This window comes from Theobroma cacao, chromosome 6 (genome assembly GCF_053813885.1).
Source record: "Theobroma cacao isolate CCN51 chromosome 6, ASM5381388v1, whole genome shotgun sequence".
NCBI lineage: Eukaryota > Viridiplantae > Streptophyta > Magnoliopsida > Malvales > Malvaceae > Theobroma > Theobroma cacao.
Window position 1 is genome coordinate 17,834,518 of NC_142644.1, and position 22,635 is coordinate 17,857,152.

General features: G+C 33.8%; 1 protein-coding gene and 2 long non-coding RNA genes across 3 annotated transcripts in view; all 3 read right to left on the bottom strand.

Moving 5' to 3' along the window:
- Positions 1–449: 449 nt before the first annotated feature.
- Positions 450–2,244, bottom strand: LOC148762105 (uncharacterized). Its single transcript, XR_016027188.1, has 3 exons — positions 2,114–2,244; positions 1,385–1,458; positions 450–514 (listed from the first exon to the last, which is right to left on the bottom strand). It is a non-coding gene; the product is annotated as an uncharacterized LOC148762105 (long non-coding RNA).
- Positions 2,245–7,464: 5,220 nt separating this feature from the next.
- LOC148762106 (uncharacterized) lies at positions 7,465–9,374 on the bottom strand. The gene is made up of 3 exons (XR_016027158.1): positions 9,244–9,374; positions 8,515–8,588; positions 7,465–7,644 (listed from the first exon to the last, which is right to left on the bottom strand). It is a non-coding gene; the product is annotated as an uncharacterized LOC148762106 (long non-coding RNA).
- A 5,270-nt stretch (positions 9,375–14,644) lies between these two features.
- Positions 14,645–22,635, bottom strand: part of LOC18595741 (protein UNUSUAL FLORAL ORGANS-like) — a 47,123-nt gene continuing 39,132 nt past the window's right edge. The window contains exon 2 of the mRNA XM_088807383.1: positions 14,645–14,775. Within this exon, the coding sequence (XP_088663509.1) occupies positions 14,708–14,775 (68 nt within the window). The 3' untranslated portion in view covers positions 14,645–14,707. The remainder of the gene's footprint in view (positions 14,776–22,635) is intronic.

The window sequence follows — 22,635 nt, forward strand, 5'->3', positions numbered from 1 at the left end:
CATCAACTTTTGCATCTCCCCGGTGAGCAACAGTTATTAAATCTCGCATTTCAAAAAAATCATAAGTCATTTTAAATAAGAACAATAAAATATTATTTTTTAGCTCACAGGGGTATTTTCGTAATTTTTCGTCAAAAATCTCAAAACTTGCTAAAAATGTAGTAGGTAAGCAGAAAATATATATTTAATGATTTAAAAACAATTAAGTATCTAAAACGTTCATTTGAAAGCAAATTGTTGACAACTAATACTATTCAAAAATAATAAATAAAATATTCTATTTTCTCATAAAATAAATTTTTATAGAAATATTCGTAAATAATTTTTCGCACATGAAAGTAAAGTAAAAATTGTATGAATAGAAATACAGACAACCAAAATATAAGTTTTGATCTGCAATGACACGTGGGCTCCAATTGACCAAGAAGATGTAAGACTGTGAACTCTTACTTTCTATAATGCAGTTCCAAGCTTAGTTCTCGTCCTACTCGACTATCTACAAACTGTCCTGAGCCTGAAAAATGTATAGGAAGAAGGGGTGAGATTTTATAATCCCAGTGAGTAAACAGATACCATCTAAAGTATCTAAAGCCGAGTAAATGGAGACAATTAAAATAAGTCATCATACTGTAATTTCATTACCTTTCAGTTCATTTCAATGAAATAAAATCAATCCATATAAATCGAGCAATCAACTTGGCTTATGAATTTCTTAAAACTTTGGCTCGTGCCAAAACTCATACTCAGTGATACCTTGCGCAGGGCATCCAACCGAGTCCGCCAAGGCTGTTAAAATTTCATATACACTTAAAATATATTTTTAGTTTGAGAAAAATACAGCCGTTCCTTGGCGTTGGCTGAGTTCCCCTTCACGTGGTGGTTTAACGTGAAGTGAACCCTAAGCTTTACCCCAGGAGATACCCTACGCGCCTCTCCGTTCGAGGTAATAATATAATGGAGTTTACCGTGCCCCTCTAATAGGCTGGTCCACGGAACCCCCTCTGCAGTAAATAATTAATATATACTCCACCAATTTAATAAAATTCATTCTAGCATGACATGACAATTTATCGCAATCTAGCCTCTCAAGGCTGAATACACAATACAAATAATTCTGACACCAAAATCAATTTAGCCATTCATGCTCATATATTGTCATAAGCCATTCAATTTAAAACCATAAATTTACAACACAAGCAGACAGTCTCCAATTACTCTATTTTTAAAACCAGTATTCGATTTTTCAGCAAATTTATAAAATCATTTTATAAAATCACAATTTCTCCTAAAACATAGCAATTTACCATTTAAACCCATTTTTCATAAAATCACACAGTTGTATAAAACTACTCTAGATAATTAAGACGATAATAAGTTTACTCACAGTATTAGGAGTAGAAATACTCCTATCTTCCGCCCTCGGGTGCAGTCTCTTACCCGAAACAATTGACTCACCACCTATCCATAATCCATGACACAAAATTCAGTAAATTGTGTCAATTTATCATAAATTATTTCAGGCTCTTATCCATGCGTATGCACTAGATAGGATTTGAAATGTCTAGACAATCGCTTAATTGCGGTGTCCGACCTAACTCGCCTATACACGGTGTAAATTCCTAAAATCCTCAATTCGACTCCAATTCCATCCATTTCAATTTCAATTATCCAATTATATCCACAATACCTCAATGACTGTGAATTTGGTCCAATTTATCAGTCCGAACTATAAATTACGCTTTTACCCCTAGTGGGTAAAAATTTCAATTTATTGTATCGAAAATTCCCATTTAATTTCCAACCTCATAATTCATCATTTTTCCACCCAATTCTCTTAAAATAAAGTCAACCTCATCCTCACATACCATTGGCTAGATTCGGCCTAGAGAAATTCATGGAGAAGATAAATATTTTTCTTGTTGTTTTGCTCAAAAACATGCTAAACTAACACTAAACACTAACATAGCTCAAAATCAAATTAATCTAATAACTTTCTCTCTCCTAACCCATTTTTCAGAATTCAAATCATCCTCAAATCACATGATTCAACCATGAAAAATGATGAAAAATGCATGGGAAAGGTAAAGCACAAGACAAATTTAAGAAATGTTACCTTTTTTCACTTGATTTTTGAATTTCCACTTATTTTCCCTTTAAATTTCTTGGCTAGGGTTTTATTTTCTCCTTTCTCTCTCTTATTTCTTGCTTGGCCGAATGTTGAAGAAGAAGAATGGGTTATGGGCTGATTTTTTTATGCCTTTTTTATTGTTTAATGAAATAATATTATTTTATTCATATTTTAAATATTTTATTAATTCAATTTTTTTTCTAGCCATCCATTTGTCCTAATTTTTCCACCATGCATTCCCTTTGACTTATCCAAGTCTTAAGTGAAATTTCCAGATTTTTCCAAAGTTTTGGTGGAGCAAATTCTTCAAAATTACACTTTTGCCCCCGAACTTTTCAAAAATTACATTTTTGCCCCAAAAATTGAAAATTTGCCATAATGCATAATTTGCACTCCTCATACTCATTTCACACTCCAAATAATTAAATTTGATCAAAATCCTTTCAAAAATTAAATTTTTTATTTCGAGTGGCAAAATTACCATTTTACCCTTTTACTCCAAATTATACCGAAATTAAAATTTTTCACTTCTAAACCTCAAATCTTACTCCAATAAGTCAAATGGGGCCAAAAATCTTTTCTAAAAATTACCATTTTGTCCTTAGGTGGCAAATGACCATTTTGCCCCTAGATAGCGAAAAGTTCGGTTTGTCTTCAAATTGATCCTCGAACTTCGAATCACCATATTAAACCATTCTGGGACTTTAAAATTCTTAATTTCATCGTAAATTCTCTATTTGATCTAGTTCGAGGTTTAACTCAACTTTATTGTACCTCTAGGTACAATACCGACTTTTGTAAATTTTTTTCGGGACTCTCTTAGCATGCAAACATGCTATCCATCACGTGTATGTCATGACAAATATTTTTATAGAGTGTCGCTTGTCATATTCTCCCCCACTTGGATCCACCATATGATCCTTCTTCTTGACTGATTTCGACATCCGGTTAAATTTTAATATTTTAAAAATTTTATCTTGTCTCCTTGGTACTTGAAATACCTTATTATGCCTCACTTGACTTCTGAATTGCCTTTTATCTCACAAATTCTCCTCTGATAAAATTATTATTATTTTATTGTTATTTTCTCACTTGCAAAATATTTTATCCTAAACTACTCCTTTCGTCTTTTATCACTTTTAAACATTTTAATTGACCTCAATTTGCATTCAATCAACTTTATTTATTACCATATCAAAGTATGGGGTATTTCAATCTCCCCCACTTAAATAGAATTCGTCCTCGAATTTTCGTCGATGTTGCGTTATCAATCTCCTTCTATGATCCTACTCCTTGTTTCTTCTATAGGGACATTCAGTTTATTCACCTCGTTCACCTTCAATTCAATTAAATGCTTTATTTATGGCACTTATCATCCTTTGGAACTGGATCAGTAATACTTTTCACAACCATGATCTCTTATATCGAGAGACTAAGCATGCCTTTATCACCATTATTAAATTTGAACCATAACTTCACCTCAATTATACTGATTTCGATCACATATCATACTTACTTATGTATACCTAATCATCGTTTTATTAATCCGCTCCGTACCAAATTTCTCAACCTTGATTCATCCATCTTATACTGGTCTATACACTTCCTTTAATAGAGTTCCATTAAGAACTTAAACAATTCAAGGTTTACCTTCAAAGTCACTCATAACTTTAATCGTTCATTGCATGTTCGTTAACACTTTAGCTCACTGACCTCTCTGGACACTATTTCAAAATCTCCCAATTACTGATAACCATTCTTCACTTTAGTTAATAAAATTATCAATTTCATATATACATAGATACATGCATTTTCAAATGTCAACATCTCTCTTTATATATAAGAATCCATGTGTTCACATGCCTTGGACTACATTCCCCCTTTATTCATCTGTATCCCAATCCTAGTTTCAATATAATAATTTTTATAGTGCATGTCAACCTTCTTATTATACTTGTGTATAACTTCATATCATTCATATCATTTCCAACCATATGTTTGAGTTTCCTTATACTATATATCATTCATCACAATGTCATCTCCATTGAATTATAATCTATTATGTGTGTATGCTTTATAATCTTATTGATGCCTCAAAGATTTATCTCAACTTGATCATTGCATCTCATGCAATACCATAATTCCTAAGAGTTATCCTTTTGTCTTTAATCATCTTTCATGCCTCTATATTACCTTGTATCTTTCTTGCATTACGATATTGATTTGTCACTGAAGACTCGAACCCATTTGAATCATGTATGCCTTAAGCATTTTCGAATTCCAATTTCCATAATATATTGGGAAAGTTTCATTATCTGACTTCATTTTCAAGGTCAACTTCTATTATCTTTTGTTCCACTCCTTCACATGAACATAACATCATTCTTCCTTAACCAATTTATAAATTGTACTTGAAATTGTAAAATTTAAAACTAGATTCTCCTCAAGTATTTTTCAATATTAATACTAATATCACTCTCAGCTTACAGCGTCCTTTTTATAAACACATAACTTAGTGCTTGCTTTAACGAGATCCAGAGCAAAACTTCTCTTAAGTATTTCCTTGGGAATATCTATCTTAAACTTATGTCTCACAGCATGTGATTCCTTAACTTGTGATTAGCGTTAGGCTTCTCAGCAAGTTTTAAAAATTTTACGTTTCATACTTGCTGTGTATGATTATAATCTCTTCTCAAAGATGTTTATGTATTCCTAAAACACTTAATCTTAAAGGTATATAAATACGTACTCATCCATTCAAACCTTAACTCATCTTCAGAGGTTTCTAGGGTGCCACACAATTAGCCTCATGTTGTTACTAACTCTTGTCATTTTACTGTATCAAAACAGATATTACAAATTCTCATAATGATATTCTACATAAACTGATTTTCTATACCAGTCTCGTAATTCTTCCTTCACACTTTCATTACTTGGTATCTCATCTCAAGAATCTTTTAATTTTTTTTTCTTTTAATTATATGCCTATATACAAGGCAATAAAGAAGTTTTTCAATTCATTTGGGTAAACATTCTCCAGAATATTTAAGACTCCCAGATAACAAAACACAATGACCAACAACCAAAATTCAATTTGTAAGCTCATTATCGTGTCACTCCCATCTTACTCATGCATCATAGGCGTGAGGTATTCGAAGCATTACAGCGTTGAACAGTCAATGTTGAAGCACTGTAGCTATTAGAAATTTTCTCATCAAAGCTATTTGTCTGCATTCAAAGTCACCACATCAATCATTCTCAACCAGTGGTTTCCCTTTTAGATATATATCATGAGGTCCATAAGTATAGGTACCTTCTATTTTCTTATCATACACATTAAGCCAGATTAATACTTCCATCTCATGTCATCTTTTGACTTTTATCAACATTCATAGAATTCCACCTCAAAACATCCTTTCCATACAGTGTAATAAATTCATGATAAATATACCACTCCACACATAAGTTGCTTACTATCTACAACTTTCCTCAAATTTATTATCATCCCTATCCAATTATCTTCTTGACTTTCGGTATAATTAACTACGAAAATAGCCCGGCTTCCTCCTCACTTTATTCTCACAATCCTTACTGAATCAAAATTTTATATTCCCCATATTCCATAATTTAACTTTATTGGGTTATATTTGTGCCCAACTATCATTTCATATTGTCATAACATCACTGAATAATCCCCTTCATGCTTAAATTACAATCATTAAAGTAATCACATTATCCATTCCGAATGTCATTTATAACCTTATTGCTTCCTTCTATAACCTTCCTCAATAATTATATTACCAATTTAGCTCTATCATACTAAAGATTCCCATATACCTTCAGTTACTTAAATAGCCATTTTATAATACATTCTAGTCCTATACTTTAAAAGCCAAACTATTTTTACTTCTTTGTACAGATAATTATTATCTCTTTTACACAACATCTACTTAGAGTTAAGGTAGTGTAAAATCCTACGAAAATATTACATGTCCTTGGGATCATCATCTTAATCTGATCTTATCGAAAGATTCTACTCCGAGTCCTCCTAAAGATCCTCTTCCGAGTTTTCCTCCTGAGATTTTTTTTTTCCTTTGCTCCTCAATCCAGGCTTGTTGTATTTTCCTATATTCTTCATCACTCACCGTTGCAGCATTTCTTCCACAACCGGGAGGAAAATGTCGTACACCTGACACTTTTCTAAGGGGTTTACTTGCCACTGTTACTTTCTCCTTATCCTTTTCTGGTTGTCCCCTTACATTTCTCCCACAACCTGGTGGAAAGTGTCGGACTACTGTCACGCTCTTCCTAGAACGAATATATCCCCTTGCAATTTCTTCCCTCGTCCATTCTCTAAGGTGCTCTCCAGGTTGTTCCGAAAGGAAATCTTGTTCAATTTTCCATGTATTGGAGCTACTCTCACTTTCAAAATTCTCGCTACTCTCGAAGCTCCCCTTATTATGAACCCATTCTGATAAGTTCTTAAGAATTCTATTATCAGGAATTCGGGATGGACCACCTTCCGAATCACCTGTATCAAGGTGCCATTTGCTTCTAGCTGTAGAATCTAAAGATCTCTCGCTATCACTATGAGAGGTATCGAGACTACCACCACTTCTAGACATGGTGTGTATGTCACCAATGCACCTCAAAACCTATATGCAATCAAATAATAATTGTTTAATTATTTATGCATCTCAAAAGTAGGTAGATTTCTATATGAAGATGCATACATTCTATTCAATCTAACCTAACTTAACTTATCTTAATTTAACTAGACTTGGGGCCACGCAATGTCAGTGTAGATTCCTTAAAACAACTTTAAAATCAAAAACTTTTAAATCCAAAGCTTTAAAATCAAAATATCTGATCTTTAAACCATGCTCTGATACCAATAAAATTGTCACGACCCGAAACTCCCCATTGGGCCCGTGACAACCGCCGCGAGGCCTCGACAGACATTCTTCACCCCGAATGTCGATTGAAACCTCGCAAGGCTTAGCATCAACTTTTGCATCTCCCCGGTGAGCAACAGTTATTAAATCTCGCATTTCAAAAAAATCATAAGTCATTTTAAATAAGAACAATAAAATATTATTTTTTGGCTCACAGGGGTATTTTCGTAATTTTTCGTCAAAAATCTCAAAACTTGCTAAAAATGTAGTAGGTAAGCAGAAAATATATATTTAATGATTTAAAAACAATTAAGTATCTAAAACGTTCATTTGAAAGCAAATTGTTGACAACTAATACTATTCAAAAATAATAAATAAAATATTCTATTTTCTCATAAAATAAATTTTTATAGAAATATTCGTAAATAATTTTTCGCACATGAAAGTAAAGTAAAAATTGTATGAATAGAAATACAGACAACCAAAATATAAGTTTTGATCTGCAATGACACGTGGGCTCCAATTGACCAAGAAGATGTAAGACTGTGAACTCTTACTTTCTATAATGCAGTTCCGAGCTTAGTTCTCGTCCTACTCGACTATCTACAAACTGTCCTGAGCCTGAAAAATGTATAGGAAGAAGGGGTGAGATTTTATAATCCCAGTGAGTAAACAGATACCATCTAAAGTATCTAAAGCCGAGTAAATGGAGACAATTAAAATAAGTCATCATACTGTAATTTCATTACCTTTCAGTTCATTTCAATGAAATAAAATCAATCCATATAAATCGAGCAATCAACTTGGCTTATGAATTTCTTAAAACTTTGGCTCGTGCCAAAACTCATACTCAGTGATACCTTGCGCAGGGCATCCAACCGAGTCCGCCAAGGCTGTTAAAATTTCATATACACTTAAAATATATTTTTAGTTTGAGAAAAATACAGCCGTTCCTTGGCGTTGGCTGAGTTCCCCTTCACGTGGTGGTTTAACGTGAAGTGAACCCTAAGCTTTACCCCAGGAGATACCCTACGCGCCTCTCCGTTCGAGGTAATAATATAATGGAGTTTACCGTGCCCCTCTAATAGGCTGGTCCACGGAACCCCCTCTGCAGTAAATAATTAATATATACTCCACCAATTTAATAAAATTCATTCTAGCATGACATGGCAATTTATCGCAATCTAGCCTCTCAAGGCTGAATACACAATACAAATAATTCTGACACCAAAATCAATTTAGCCATTCATGCTCATATATTGTCATAAGCCATTCAATTTAAAACCATAAATTTACAACACAAGCAGACAGTCTCCAATTACTCTATTTTTAAAACCAGTATTCGATTTTTCAGCAAATTTATAAAATCATTTTATAAAATCACAATTTCTCCTAAAACATAGCAATTTACCATTTAAACCCATTTTTCATAAAATCACACAGTTGTATAAAACTACTCTAGATAATTAAGACGATAATAAGTTTACTCACAGTATTAGGAGTAGAAATACTCCTATCTTCCGCCCTCGGGTGCAGTCTCTTACCCGAAACAATTGACTCACCACCTATCCATAATCCATGACACAAAATTCAGTAAATTGTGTCAATTTATCATAAATTATTTCAGGCTCTTATCCATGCGTATGCACTAGATAGGATTTGAAATGTCTAGACAATCGCTTAATTGCGGTGTCCGACCTAACTCGCCTATACACGGTGTAAATTCCTAAAATCCTCAATTCGACTCCAATTCCATCCATTTCAATTTCAATTATCCAATTATATCCACAATACCTCAATGACTGTGAATTTGGTCCAATTTATCAGTCCGAACTATAAATTACGCTTTTACCCCTAGTGGGTAAAAATTTCAATTTATTGTATCGAAAATTCCCATTTAATTTCCAACCTCATAATTCATCATTTTTCCACCCAATTCTCTTAAAATAAAGTCAACCTCATCCTCACATACCATTGGCTAGATTCGGCCTAGAGAAATTCATGGAGAAGATAAATATTTTTCTTGTTGTTTTGCTCAAAAACATGCTAAACTAACACTAAACACTAACATAGCTCAAAATCAAATTAATCTAATAACTTTCTCTCTCCTAACCCATTTTTCAGAATTCAAATCATCCTCAAATCACATGATTCAACCATGAAAAATGATGAAAAATGCATGGGAAAGGTAAAGCACAAGACAAATTTAAGAAATGTTACCTTTTTTCACTTGATTTTTGAATTTCCACTTATTTTCCCTTTAAATTTCTTGGCTAGGGTTTTATTTTCTCCTTTCTCTCTCTTATTTCTTGCTTGGCCGAATGTTGAAGAAGAAGAATGGGTTATGGGCTGATTTTTTTATGCCTTTTTTATTGTTTAATGAAATAATATTATTTTATTCATATTTTAAATATTTTATTAATTCAATTTTTTTTCTAGCCATCCATTTGTCCTAATTTTTCCACCATGCATTCCCTTTGACTTATCCAAGTCTTAAGTGAAATTTTCAGATTTTTCCAAAGTTTTGGTGGAGCAAATTCTTCAAAATTACACTTTTGCCCCCGAACTTTTCAAAAATTACATTTTTGCCCCAAAAATTGAAAATTTGCCATAATGCATAATTTGCACTCCTCATACTCATTTCACACTCCAAATAATTAAATTTGATCAAAATCCTTTCAAAAATTAAATTTTTTATTTCGAGTGGCAAAATTACCATTTTACCCTTTTACTCCAAATTATACCGAAATTAAAATTTTTCACTTCTAAACCTCAAATCTTACTCCAATAAGTCAAATGGGGCCAAAAATCTTTTCTAAAAATTATCATTTTGTCCTTAGGTGGCAAATGACCATTTTGCCCCTAGATAGCGAAAAGTTCGGTTTGTCTTCAAATTGATCCTCGAACTTCGAATCACCATATTAAACCATTCTGGGACTTTAAAATTCTTAATTTCATCGTAAATTCTCTATTTGATCTAGTTCGAGGTTTAACTCAACTTTATTGTACCTCTAGGTACAATACCGACTTTTGTAAATTTTTTTCGGGACTCTCTTAGCATGCAAACATGCTATCCATCACGTGTATGTCATGACAAATATTTTTATAGAGTGTCGCTTGTCATATTCTCCCCCACTTGGATCCACCATATGATCCTTCTTCTTGACTGATTTCGACATCCGGTTAAATATTAATATTTTAAAAATTTTATATTGTCTCCTTGGTACTTGAAATACCTTATTATGCCTCACTTGACTTCTGAATTGCCTTTTATCTCACAAATTCTCCTCTGATAAAATTATTATTATTTTATTGTTATTTTCTCACTTGCAAAATATTTTATCCTAAACTACTCCTTTCGTCTTTTATCACTTTTAAACATTTTAATTGACCTCAATTTGCATTCAATCAACTTTATTTATTACCATATCAAAGTATGGGGTATTTCAATCTCCCCCACTTAAATAGAATTCGTCCTCGAATTTTCGTCGATGTTGCGTTATCAATCTCCTTCTATGATCCTACTCCTTGTTTCTTCTATAGGGACATTCAGTTTATTCACCTCGTTCACCTTCAATTCAATTAAATGCTTTATTTATGGCACTTATCATCCTTTGGAACTGGATCAGTAATACTTTTCACAACCATGATCTCTTATATCGAGAGACTAAGCATGCCTTTATCACCATTATTAAATTTGAACCATAACTTCACCTCAATTATACTGATTTCGATCACATATCATACTTACTTATGTATACCTAATCATCGTTTTATTAATCCGCTCCGTACCAAATTTCTCAACCTTGATTCATCCATCTTATACTGGTCTATACACTTCCTTTAATAGAGTTCCATTAAGAACTTAAACAATTCAAGGTTTACCTTCAAAGTCACTCATAACTTTAATCGTTCATTGCATGTTCGTTAACACTTTAGCTCACTGACCTCTCTGGACACTATTTCAAAATCTCCCAATTACTGATAACCATTCTTCACTTTAGTTAATAAAATTATCAATTTCATATATACATAGATACATGCATTTTCAAATGTCAACATCTCTCTTTATATATAAGAATCCATGTGTTCACATGCCTTGGACTACATTCCCCCTTTATTCATCTGTATCCCAATCCTAGTTTCAATATAATAATTTTTATAGTGCATGTCAACCTTCTTATTATACTTGTGTATAACTTCATATCATTCATATCATTTCCAACCATATGTTTGAGTTTCCTTATACTATATATCATTCATCACAATGTCATCTCCATTGAATTATAATCTATTATGTGTGTATGCTTTATAATCTTATTGATGCCTCAAAGATTTATCTCAACTTGATCATTGCATCTCATGCAATACCATAATTCCTAAGAGTTATCCTTTTGTCTTTAATCATCTTTCATGCCTCTATATTACCTTGTATCTTTCTTGCATTACGATATTGATTTGTCACTGAAGACTCGAACCCATTTGAATCATGTATGCCTTAAGCATTTTCGAATTCCAATTTCCATAATATATTGGGAAAGTTTCATTATCTGACTTCATTTTCAAGGTCAACTTCTATTATCTTTTGTTCCACTCCTTCACATGAACATAACATCATTCTTCCTTAACCAATTTATAAATTGTACTTGAAATTGTAAAATTTAAAACTAGATTCTCCTCAAGTATTTTTCAATATTAATACTAATATCACTCTCAGCTTACAGCGTCCTTTTTATAAACACATAACTTAGTGCTTGCTTTAACGAGATCCAGAGCAAAACTTCTCTTAAGTATTTCCTTGGGAATATCTATCTTAAACTTATGTCTCACAGCATGTGATTCCTTAACTTGTGATTAGCGTTAGGCTTCTCAGCAAGTTTTAAAAATTTTACGTTTCATACTTGCTGTGTATGATTATAATCTCTTCTCAAAGATGTTTATGTATTCCTAAAACACTTAATCTTAAAGGTATATAAATACGTACTCATCCATTCAAACCTTAACTCATCTTCAGAGGTTTCTAGGGTGCCACACAATTAGCCTCATGTTGTTACTAACTCTTGTCATTTTACTGTATCAAAACAGATATTACAAATTCTCATAATGATATTCTACATAAACTGATTTTCTATACCAGTCTCGTAATTCTTCCTTCACACTTTCATTACTTGGTATCTCATCTCAAGAATCTTTTAATTTTTTTTTTCTTTTAATTATATGCCTATATACAAGGCAATAAAGAAGTTTTTCAATTCATTTGGGTAAACATTCTCCAGAATATTTAAGACTCCCAGATAACAAAACACAATGACCAACAACCAAAATTCAATTTGTAAGCTCATTATCGTGTCACTCCCATCTTACTCATGCATCATAGGCGTGAGGTATTCGAAGCATTACAGCGTTGAACAGTCAATGTTGAAGCACTGTAGCTATTAGAAATTTTCTCATCAAAGCTATTTGTCTGCATTCAAAGTCACCACATCAATCATTCTCAACCAGTGGTTTCCCTTTTAGATATATATCATGAGGTCCATAAGTATAGGTACCTTCTATTTTCTTATCATACACATTAAGCCAGATTAATACTTCCATCTCATGTCATCTTTTGACTTTTATCAACATTCATAGAATTCCACCTCAAAACATCCTTTCCATACAGTGTAATAAATTCATGATAAATATACCACTCCACACATAAGTTGCTTACTATCTACAACTTTCCTCAAATTTATTATCATCCCTATCCAATTATCTTCTTGACTTTCGGTATAATTAACTACGAAAATAGCCCGGCTTCCTCCTCACTTTATTCTCACAATCCTTACTGAATCAAAATTTTATATTCCCCATATTCCATAATTTAACTTTATTGGGTTATATTTGTGCCCAACTATCATCTCATATTGTCATAACATCACTGAATAATCCCCTTCATGCTTAAATTACAATCATTAAAGTAATCACATTATCCATTCCGAATGTCATTTATAACCTTATTGCTTCCTTCTATAACCTTCCTCAATAATTATATTACCAATTTAGCTCTATCATACTAAAGATTCCCATATACCTTCAGTTACTTAAATAGCCATTTTATAATACATTCTAGTCCTATACTTTAAAAGCCAAACTATTTTTACTTCTTTGTACAGATAATTATTATCTCTTTTACACAACATCTACTTAGAGTTAAGGTAGTGTAAAATCCTACGAAAATATTACATGTCCTTGGGATCATCATCTTAATCTGATCTTATCGAAAGATTCTACTCCGAGTCCTCCTAAAGATCCTCTTCCGAGTTTTCCTCCTGAGATTTTTTTTTTCCTTTGCTCCTCAATCCAGGCTTGTTGTATTTTCCTATATTCTTCATCACTCACCGTTGCAGCATTTCTTCCACAACCGGGAGGAAAATGTCGTACACCTGACACTTTTCTAAGGGGTTTACTTGCCACTGTTACTTTCTCCTTATCCTTTTCTGGTTGTCCCCTTACATTTCTCCCACAACCTGGTGGAAAGTGTCGGACTACTGTCACGCTCTTCCTAGAACGAATATATCCCCTTGCAATTTCTTCCCTCGTCCATTCTCTAAGGTGCTCTCCAGGTTGTTCCGAAAGGAAATCTTGTTCAATTTTCCATGTATTGGAGCTACTCTCACTTTCAAAATTCTCGCTACTCTCGAAGCTCCCCTTATTATGAACCCATTCTGATAAGTTCTTAAGAATTCTATTATCAGGAATTCGGGATGGACCACCTTCCGAATCACCTGTATCAAGGTGCCATTTGCTTCTAGCTGTAGAATCTAAAGATCTCTCGCTATCACTATGAGAGGTATCGAGACTACCACCACTTCTAGACATGGTGTGTATGTCACCAATGCACCTCAAAACCTATATGCAATCAAATAATAATTGTTTAATTATTTATGCATCTCAAAAGTAGGTAGATTTCTATATGAAGATGCATACATTCTATTCAATCTAACCTAACTTAACTTATCTTAATTTAACTAGACTTGGGGCCACGCAATGTCAGTGTAGATTCCTTAAAACAACTTTAAAATCAAAAACTTTTAAATCCAAAGCTTTAAAATCAAAATATCTGATCTTTAAACCATGCTCTGATACCAATAAAATTGTCACGACCCGAAACTCCCCATCGGGCCCGTGACAACCGCCGCGAGGCCTCGACAGACATTCTTCACCCCGAATGTCGATTGAAACCTCGCAAGGCTTAGCATCAACTTTTGCATCTCCCCGGTGAGCAACAGTTATTAAATCTCGCATTTCAAAAAAATCATAAGTCATTTTAAATAAGAACAATAAAATATTATTTTTTGGCTCACAGGGGTATTTTCGTAATTTTTCGTCAAAAATCTCAAAACTTGCTAAAAATGTAGTAGGTAAGCAGAAAATATATATTTAATGATTTAAAAACAATTAAGTATCTAAAACGTTCATTTGAAAGCAAATTGTTGACAACTAATACTATTCAAAAATAATAAATAAAATATTCTATTTTCTCATAAAATAAATTTTTATAGAAATATTCGTAAATAATTTTTCGCACATGAAAGTAAAGTAAAAATTGTATGAATAGAAATACAGACAACCAAAATATAAGTTTTGATCTGCAATGACACGTGGGCTCCAATTGACCAAGAAGATGTAAGACTGTGAACTCTTACTTTCTATAATGCAGTTCCGAGCTTAGTTCTCGTCCTACTCGACTATCTACAAACTGTCCTGAGCCTGAAAAATGTATAGGAAGAAGGGGTGAGATTTTATAATCCCAGTGAGTAAACAGATACCATCTAAAGTATCTAAAGCCGAGTAAATGGAGACAATTAAAATAAGTCATCATACTGTAATTTCATTACCTTTCAGTTCATTTCAATGAAATAAAATCAATCCATATAAATCGAGCAATCAACTTGGCTTATGAATTTCTTAAAACTTTGGCTCGTGCCAAAACTCATACTCAGTGATACCTTGCGCAGGGCATCCAACCGAGTCCGCCAAGGCTGTTAAAATTTCATATACACTTAAAATATATTTTTAGTTTGAGAAAAATACAGCCGTTCCTTGGCGTTGGCTGAGTTCCCCTTCACGTGGTGGTTTAACGTGAAGTGAACCCTAAGCTTTACCCCAGGAGATACCCTACGCGCCTCTCCGTTCGAGGTAATAATATAATGGAGTTTACCGTGCCCCTCTAATAGGCTGGTCCACGGAACCCCCTCTGCAGTAAATAATTAATATATACTCCACCAATTTAATAAAATTCATTCTAGCATGACATGGCAATTTATCGCAATCTAGCCTCTCAAGGCTGAATACACAATACAAATAATTCTGACACCAAAATCAATTTAGCCATTCATGCTCATATATTGTCATAAGCCATTCAATTTAAAACCATAAATTTACAACACAAGCAGACAGTCTCCAATTACTCTATTTTTAAAACCAGTATTCGATTTTTCAGCAAATTTATAAAATCATTTTATAAAATCACAATTTCTCCTAAAACATAGCAATTTACCATTTAAACCCATTTTTCATAAAATCACACAGTTGTATAAAACTACTCTAGATAATTAAGACGATAATAAGTTTACTCACAGTATTAGGAGTAGAAATACTCCTATCTTCCGCCCTCGGGTGCAGTCTCTTACCCGAAACAATTGACTCACCACCTATCCATAATCCATGACACAAAATTCAGTAAATTGTGTCAATTTATCATAAATTATTTCAGGCTCTTATCCATGCGTATGCACTAGATAGGATTTGAAATGTCTAGACAATCGCTTAATTGCGGTGTCCGACCTAACTCGCCTATACACGGTGTAAATTCCTAAAATCCTCAATTCGACTCCAATTCCATCCATTTCAATTTCAATTATCCAATTATATCCACAATACCTCAATGACTGTGAATTTGGTCCAATTTATCAGTCCGAACTATAAATTACGCTTTTACCCCTAGTGGGTAAAAATTTCAATTTATTGTATCGAAAATTCCCATTTAATTTCCAACCTCATAATTCATCATTTTTCCACCCAATTCTCTTAAAATAAAGTCAACCTCATCCTCACATACCATTGGCTAGATTCGGCCTAGAGAAATTCATGGAGAAGATAAATATTTTTCTTGTTGTTTTGCTCAAAAACATGCTAAACTAACACTAAACACTAACATAGCTCAAAATCAAATTAATCTAATAACTTTCTCTCTCCTAACCCATTTTTCAGAATTCAAATCATCCTCAAATCACATGATTCAACCATGAAAAATGATGAAAAATGCATGGGAAAGGTAAAGCACAAGACAAATTTAAGAAATGTTACCTTTTTTCACTTGATTTTTGAATTTCCACTTATTTTCCCTTTAAATTTCTTGGCTAGGGTTTTATTTTCTCCTTTCTCTCTCTTATTTCTTGCTTGGCCGAATGTTGAAGAAGAAGAATGGGTTATGGGCTGATTTTTTTATGCCTTTTTTATTGTTTAATGAAATAATATTATTTTATTCATATTTTAAATATTTTATTAATTCAATTTTTTTTCTAGCCATCCATTTGTCCTAATTTTTCCACCATGCATTCCCTTTGACTTATCCAAGTCTTAAGTGAAATTTCCAGATTTTTCCAAAGTTTTGGTGGAGCAAATTCTTCAAAATTACACTTTTGCCCCCGAACTTTTCAAAAATTACATTTTTGCCCCAAAAATTGAAAATTTGCCATAATGCATAATTTGCACTCCTCATACTCATTTCACACTCCAAATAATTAAATTTGATCAAAATCCTTTCAAAAATTAAATTTTTTATTTCGAGTGGCAAAATTACCATTTTACCCTTTTACTCCAAATTATACCGAAATTAAAATTTTTCACTTCTAAACCTCAAATCTTACTCCAATAAGTCAAATGGGGCCAAAAATCTTTTCTAAAAATTACCATTTTGTCCTTAGGTGGCAAATGACCATTTTGCCCCTAGATAGCAAAAAGTTCGGTTTGTCTTCAAATTGATCCTCGAACTTCGAATCACCATATTAAACCATTCTGGGACTTTAAAATTCTTAATTTCATCGTAAATTCTCTATTTGATCTAGTTCGAGGTTTAACTCAACTTTATTGTACCTCTAGGTACAATACCGACTTTTGTAAATTTTTTTCGGGACTCTCTTAGCATGCAAACATGCTATCCATCACGTGTATGTCATGACAAATATTTTTATAGAGTGTCGCTTGTCATATTCTCCCCCACTTGGATCCACCATATGATCCTTCTTCTTGACTGATTTCGACATTCGGTTAAATATTAATATTTTAAAAATTTTATCTTGTCTCCTTGGTACTTGAAATACCTTATTATGCCTCACTTGACTTCTGAATTGCCTTTTATCTCACAAATTCTCCTATGATAAAATTATTATTATTTTATTGTTATTTTCTCACTTGCAAAATATTTTATCCTAAACTACTCCTTTCGTCTTTTATCACTTTTAAACATTTTAATTGACCTCAATTTGCATTCAATCAACTTTATTTATTACCATATCAAAGTATGGGGTATTTCAGTTCCCCTCTAATAGGCAGTCTACGGAAAGCCGTTACTACAGTGACTAAACCCACCAATTTTAATAAAATTTTGACAGTATAACGTGACTTTTATTTATTTACCCAGCCTGCATAGTAAAAGACAGTTTACATAAATTCCTAATGCAATTATAAAATATAGCCACATATACTCATATATCATAAGCCATTCATAGGAAAATATATTTTTCAAGACAATTGGCAACCTCCAATTACTCAATTTCATGATCAAAAGTTTCTTATTTCAGATAATTAACACAATATATTTATTTGTCACATTTATTTCTAAAACATCAAAAGTCTCATTTTAATCTCATTTTTATTTCATAAAATACATAAAGAGCATTTAAAAAAATTCTAGATAATTTACAATAATAATAGGTTTGCTAACAGTTTGTACAAATTAAATGCTTTCTAGGTGCCCCGATCACTGTTCGTCGGGTACGACTTCCTTGCCTTTACCGGAAGGCTCTCCTCCTAGACACATTGCAAACATTACACAATTCACCACATTGATGCTAAATCACTGTATAATTGACTTAAATCCTATACTAATGCATGGTATGAAATGCAATAGCCTAAAACGGCTTAAATGCGGTATTAACCTATTTTTGGCACTTTACTCGATAAATTGCTAACGCGCTCCATTTTAGCTCTAAATTGTCTCATTTTCTCTCCAACATTTCTAACCATTAAATATCAGCCAATAACCCTCTAAAATCACCAAAATCAGCTCACTTTCCTCCTTGAAAAATTTGGTCAAAAATGGGACATTAATTCGGTTAATTTTTCACTTTGTTTTTCTATCACATTTAACCATTTTTCATCATTTTCTCTTCATTTCTCTTAGAATAAAAATTAGTTCATCATCATTGTACATCACTGAATATTGGGCCAAGGGTGGGTATTGTGAGAATTTCATGCTTTCTTGCCCTATTTGATTTCTATACACATTTAACTAACTAAAACTACCAATTTAACTAAGAATCAAAACATAAAAGTTTCAAAATCCTTCCCCTTGAAATCCGGCCAGCCCTTGGTATCACTTTTTGATCTCTCTTCTCAAGCATGCTAAATGGAAACAAAGGCATACGAAAGGTAGAAATCAAGCTAAAGTCGAAAAATCTTAATGTTAGACGCGTAAACGGATGAAAAATGCGAATTCCCCTTTGAATTTTCTAGTTTTCCTTTGGTTTTTCTCTTTTCTTCCTTTACTCTCTATTTTCTCTCTTATTTTCTCCTTATGGCCGACCATCACCTGATGTGGCATTTAAATGGGTTGATTTTCCTTTAAAATAATATTAAATCATTAAAAAGTGCCATGTATCACTTTTCCATTGGCCCATTTTTAAAATTTCGTCCTTTAAATTTCAATTTTTTTCACCACTTAAAATACCATAGTTATTCATACCAAAAATAAATAAATCCTATGATTTTGACAAGTTTTGGGTGGTGAAAATTACGGTTTTACCCTGAGACGATAAAATTACCGTTTTGCCCATATGTTTCGAAAATTGCCGGAATTGAAAATTTTCACTTCCTATCATTAAATTATACTCCAAATAGTTAATCTTGGTCAAAATTTCACTCCATGATCAAATGATTATCTTAGGTGGCAAAATGATGATTTTGCCCCTAAACATCAAAATTTTTAATTTTTTCCCAAATGAACCCTCGAACTCCGAACAATCATTTTTAGTCATTCATGGATTGTAAAATATTAAAGTTCATCTTACGATTCCTATTTGAACTAGTTCGAGGTTAAATCAACTCAAGTGTACCGTTAGGTACAATACCGGATTTAGTATATTCTTAGGGGCTTTCCTAGTGTAATAACATGCTATTCAGTGCATGTATGTTATGACATGTGTTTATAGGGTCGGGTTTTATAATTCTACCCCCTTAAAATAAAATATTGACCTCAAAATTTCACTTACCATATTCGACAAATAGATGCGGGTATTGGTTCCTCATCTGATGCTCTACTTCCCATGTCATTTCCTCCATTCGAGTACTTTTCCACAACACTTTGACCATTGAAATACTCTTGTTCCTCAATACTCGATCATTTCGATCCAAGATACTCATAGGTTGCACCTCGAATTTCAAATCATCATGCAACTCGATCGAAGGTGCTTCGAGGATGTGAGAGGGATCTAGTACATATTTCTTAAGCATGGAGACATGGAAAACGTTGTGGATCCGATCTAACTCCGGAGATAGTTCTAACCAATAAGCCACTGGTCCAATTCTCTCAATGATTCGGAATGGTCCAATATACCTCGGGTTAAGCTTTCCCCGCTTCGCAAATCGAATCACACCTTTCCATGGAGAAACCTTAAGAAAAACTCTATCATCGATCTCAAACTCCAAGTCTTTTCTCCGTTTATCTGCATAGCTCTTCTGCCTATCCTGGGCTACTTTTAGCCTCTCTCTTATAACCTTGATCTTGTCATTAGTTAGATCGATCAATTCCACACTAACTAACTTTCTTTCACCCACTTTATCCCAACAAAGTGGAGTACGACATTTCTTTACATATAAAGCTTCGTACGGTGCCATACCAATGCTAGACTGAAAGTTGTTGTTGTAAGCAAATTCCACTAACGGCAAATGTCTATCCCAATTCCCAAGAAAATCCATAACACAAGCCCTCAACATATCCTCCATAGTCTAGATAGTCCTCTCTGACTGACCATTTATCTGTGGGTGAAAAGCAGTGCTAAATTTTAATTTAGTTCCGAAAGCTTCTTGAAATTTCAACAAGAGTCAAGAAGTGAATCGAGGATCTCGGTCTGACACTATAGAAACGGGAACTCCATGTAGCCTCACAATCTCATCTATATAGAGCTGAGCCAGCTTCTCAATAGAGTATATACTATGGACAACTAAAAAGTGAGCGGACTTAGTCAACCGATCTACGATCACCGAGATCGCATCCTTTCCCCTCTGTGTCCGTGGCAGTCCCAAAACAAAATCTATAGTTACATGCTCCCATTTCCACTCGGGAATAGGTAAAGACTGAAGTGTACCTGCTGGCCTCTGATGCTTTGCCTTAACTTGCTAACATACGAGACACTTTGCTATGAATTCTACTACGTCTCGCTACATACCTGGCCACCAATAATTCTCCCTGATAATCCTATACATCTTGGTACTTCCGGGATGTAATGCATAGACAGACGAATGGGCTTCTTCCATGATCGCCTGTCTCAACTAGTTTCCTTCAGGAACACAAACTCGGTCGCTAAATATCAAGACGTTATCCTTTCTGAATCTGAACTCACTGACTCTCCCATCAGTCAATTTTTGAATTTATTTTCTTAACTCATCATTAGACCTCTGAATGTCCTTAATCTAATTAAGTAACGAAGGTCGCACAATGAAGCTTGCCAATAAGGATCCATCCTCACCATTTCTCAACTGGACCCCAAGAGATTTCATCTCTAATAATGCTGAAAAATAACAACTCTGAAATACGGCTAAAGACGATGAAGACTTATGACTTAAGGCATCAGCTACAACGTTCACCTTTCCCGGATGATAGTCTGTCACCAAGTCATAATCTTTTATCAACTCCAACCATCGTCTTTGCCTCAAATTAAGCTCCTTTTGAGTGAGTAAATATTTTAAACTCTTGTGATCCGTAAATATCCGACAATGCTCACCATACAAGTAATGCCTCCAGATTTTTAAAGCAAACACCACTGCTGCTAACTCTAAATCATGGGTAGGGTAATTTGCTTCATGCCTCTTTAGCTGTCTAGAAACATAAGCCACAACTTTTTCATCCTGCATTAGTACTCACCCCAACCAAAACTTTGAGGCATCACTATATACTACAAATCCCTTACCACTCACAGGAAGTGTCAATACTGGAGTAGATGTTAACCGGTTCTTCAGCTCCTGAAATCGACTTTCACACACATCATCCCACTTAAACTTAACTCCCTTATGAGTTAGACGGGTCAAAGGAGCTGCTATTAAGGAAAACTCCTAAACAAACCTCTGATAATAACCGGTTAATTTGAGGAAACTACGAATCTCCGTCACTGTCTTAGGTTGCTCCCATTGTAAAATTACCTCTATCTTCTTGGGATCAACATATATTCCAGCTCCCGATACTACGTGTCCCAAGAATATCACTTCCTGTAACCAAAACTCACACTTTGAAAACTTTGCATACAACTGTCTTTCCCACAAAGTTTGTAATACTATACGCAATGGGTAGCGTGCTCATCATTATCTCTTGAGTAAACCAGGATGTCATCAATGAATACAATAATAAACTTGTCACAGTAAGAGTGGAAAACCCTGTTCATGAGATCCATAAAAACTACCGGTGCGTTAGTTAACTCGAAAGGCATGACCAAGAACTCATAATGACCGTACCGAGTCCTGAACGCTGTCTTGGGTACATCCTATTCTTTAATCCTCAACTGATGATACCCAGACCTCAGATCAACCTTAGAAAACACTGTAGCTCCTTGTAATTGATTGAAAAGATCATCAATCCTCGGCAACAGATACTTGTTCTTAATGGTCATTCTGTTAAGTTGTCGGTAATCTATACATAATCGAAGTGTACCGTCTTTCTTTTTCACAAATAAAATCGGTGGTCCCCACGGAGATGTACTAGGGCGTATAAAACCCTTGTCCACTAACTCTTTCAACTGTACTTTCAAGTCTTTCAACCCTGCCGGAGCCATTCTATATGGAGGAATAGAGATAGGGCAGTACCCGAAAGTAAGTCAATGGTGAATTCAAACTCACGATCGAGAAGAAGTCCCGGTAATTCATAAGGAAATACATCAGGAAATTCACTTCCTATGGGGACATTCTCTAACTTAGGTTCCTCCCTCGATATATCAATCACGTGAGCCAAGTATGCCGGATATCCCTTTCGCACCAATTTCAAAGCTTTGAGTGTCAAGATTACACAAAACGTAATACTCGACGCTCCCTTGTAAATACAACTTTTGCTCCCTCTGAACTCTGGAGAATCACTTCTTT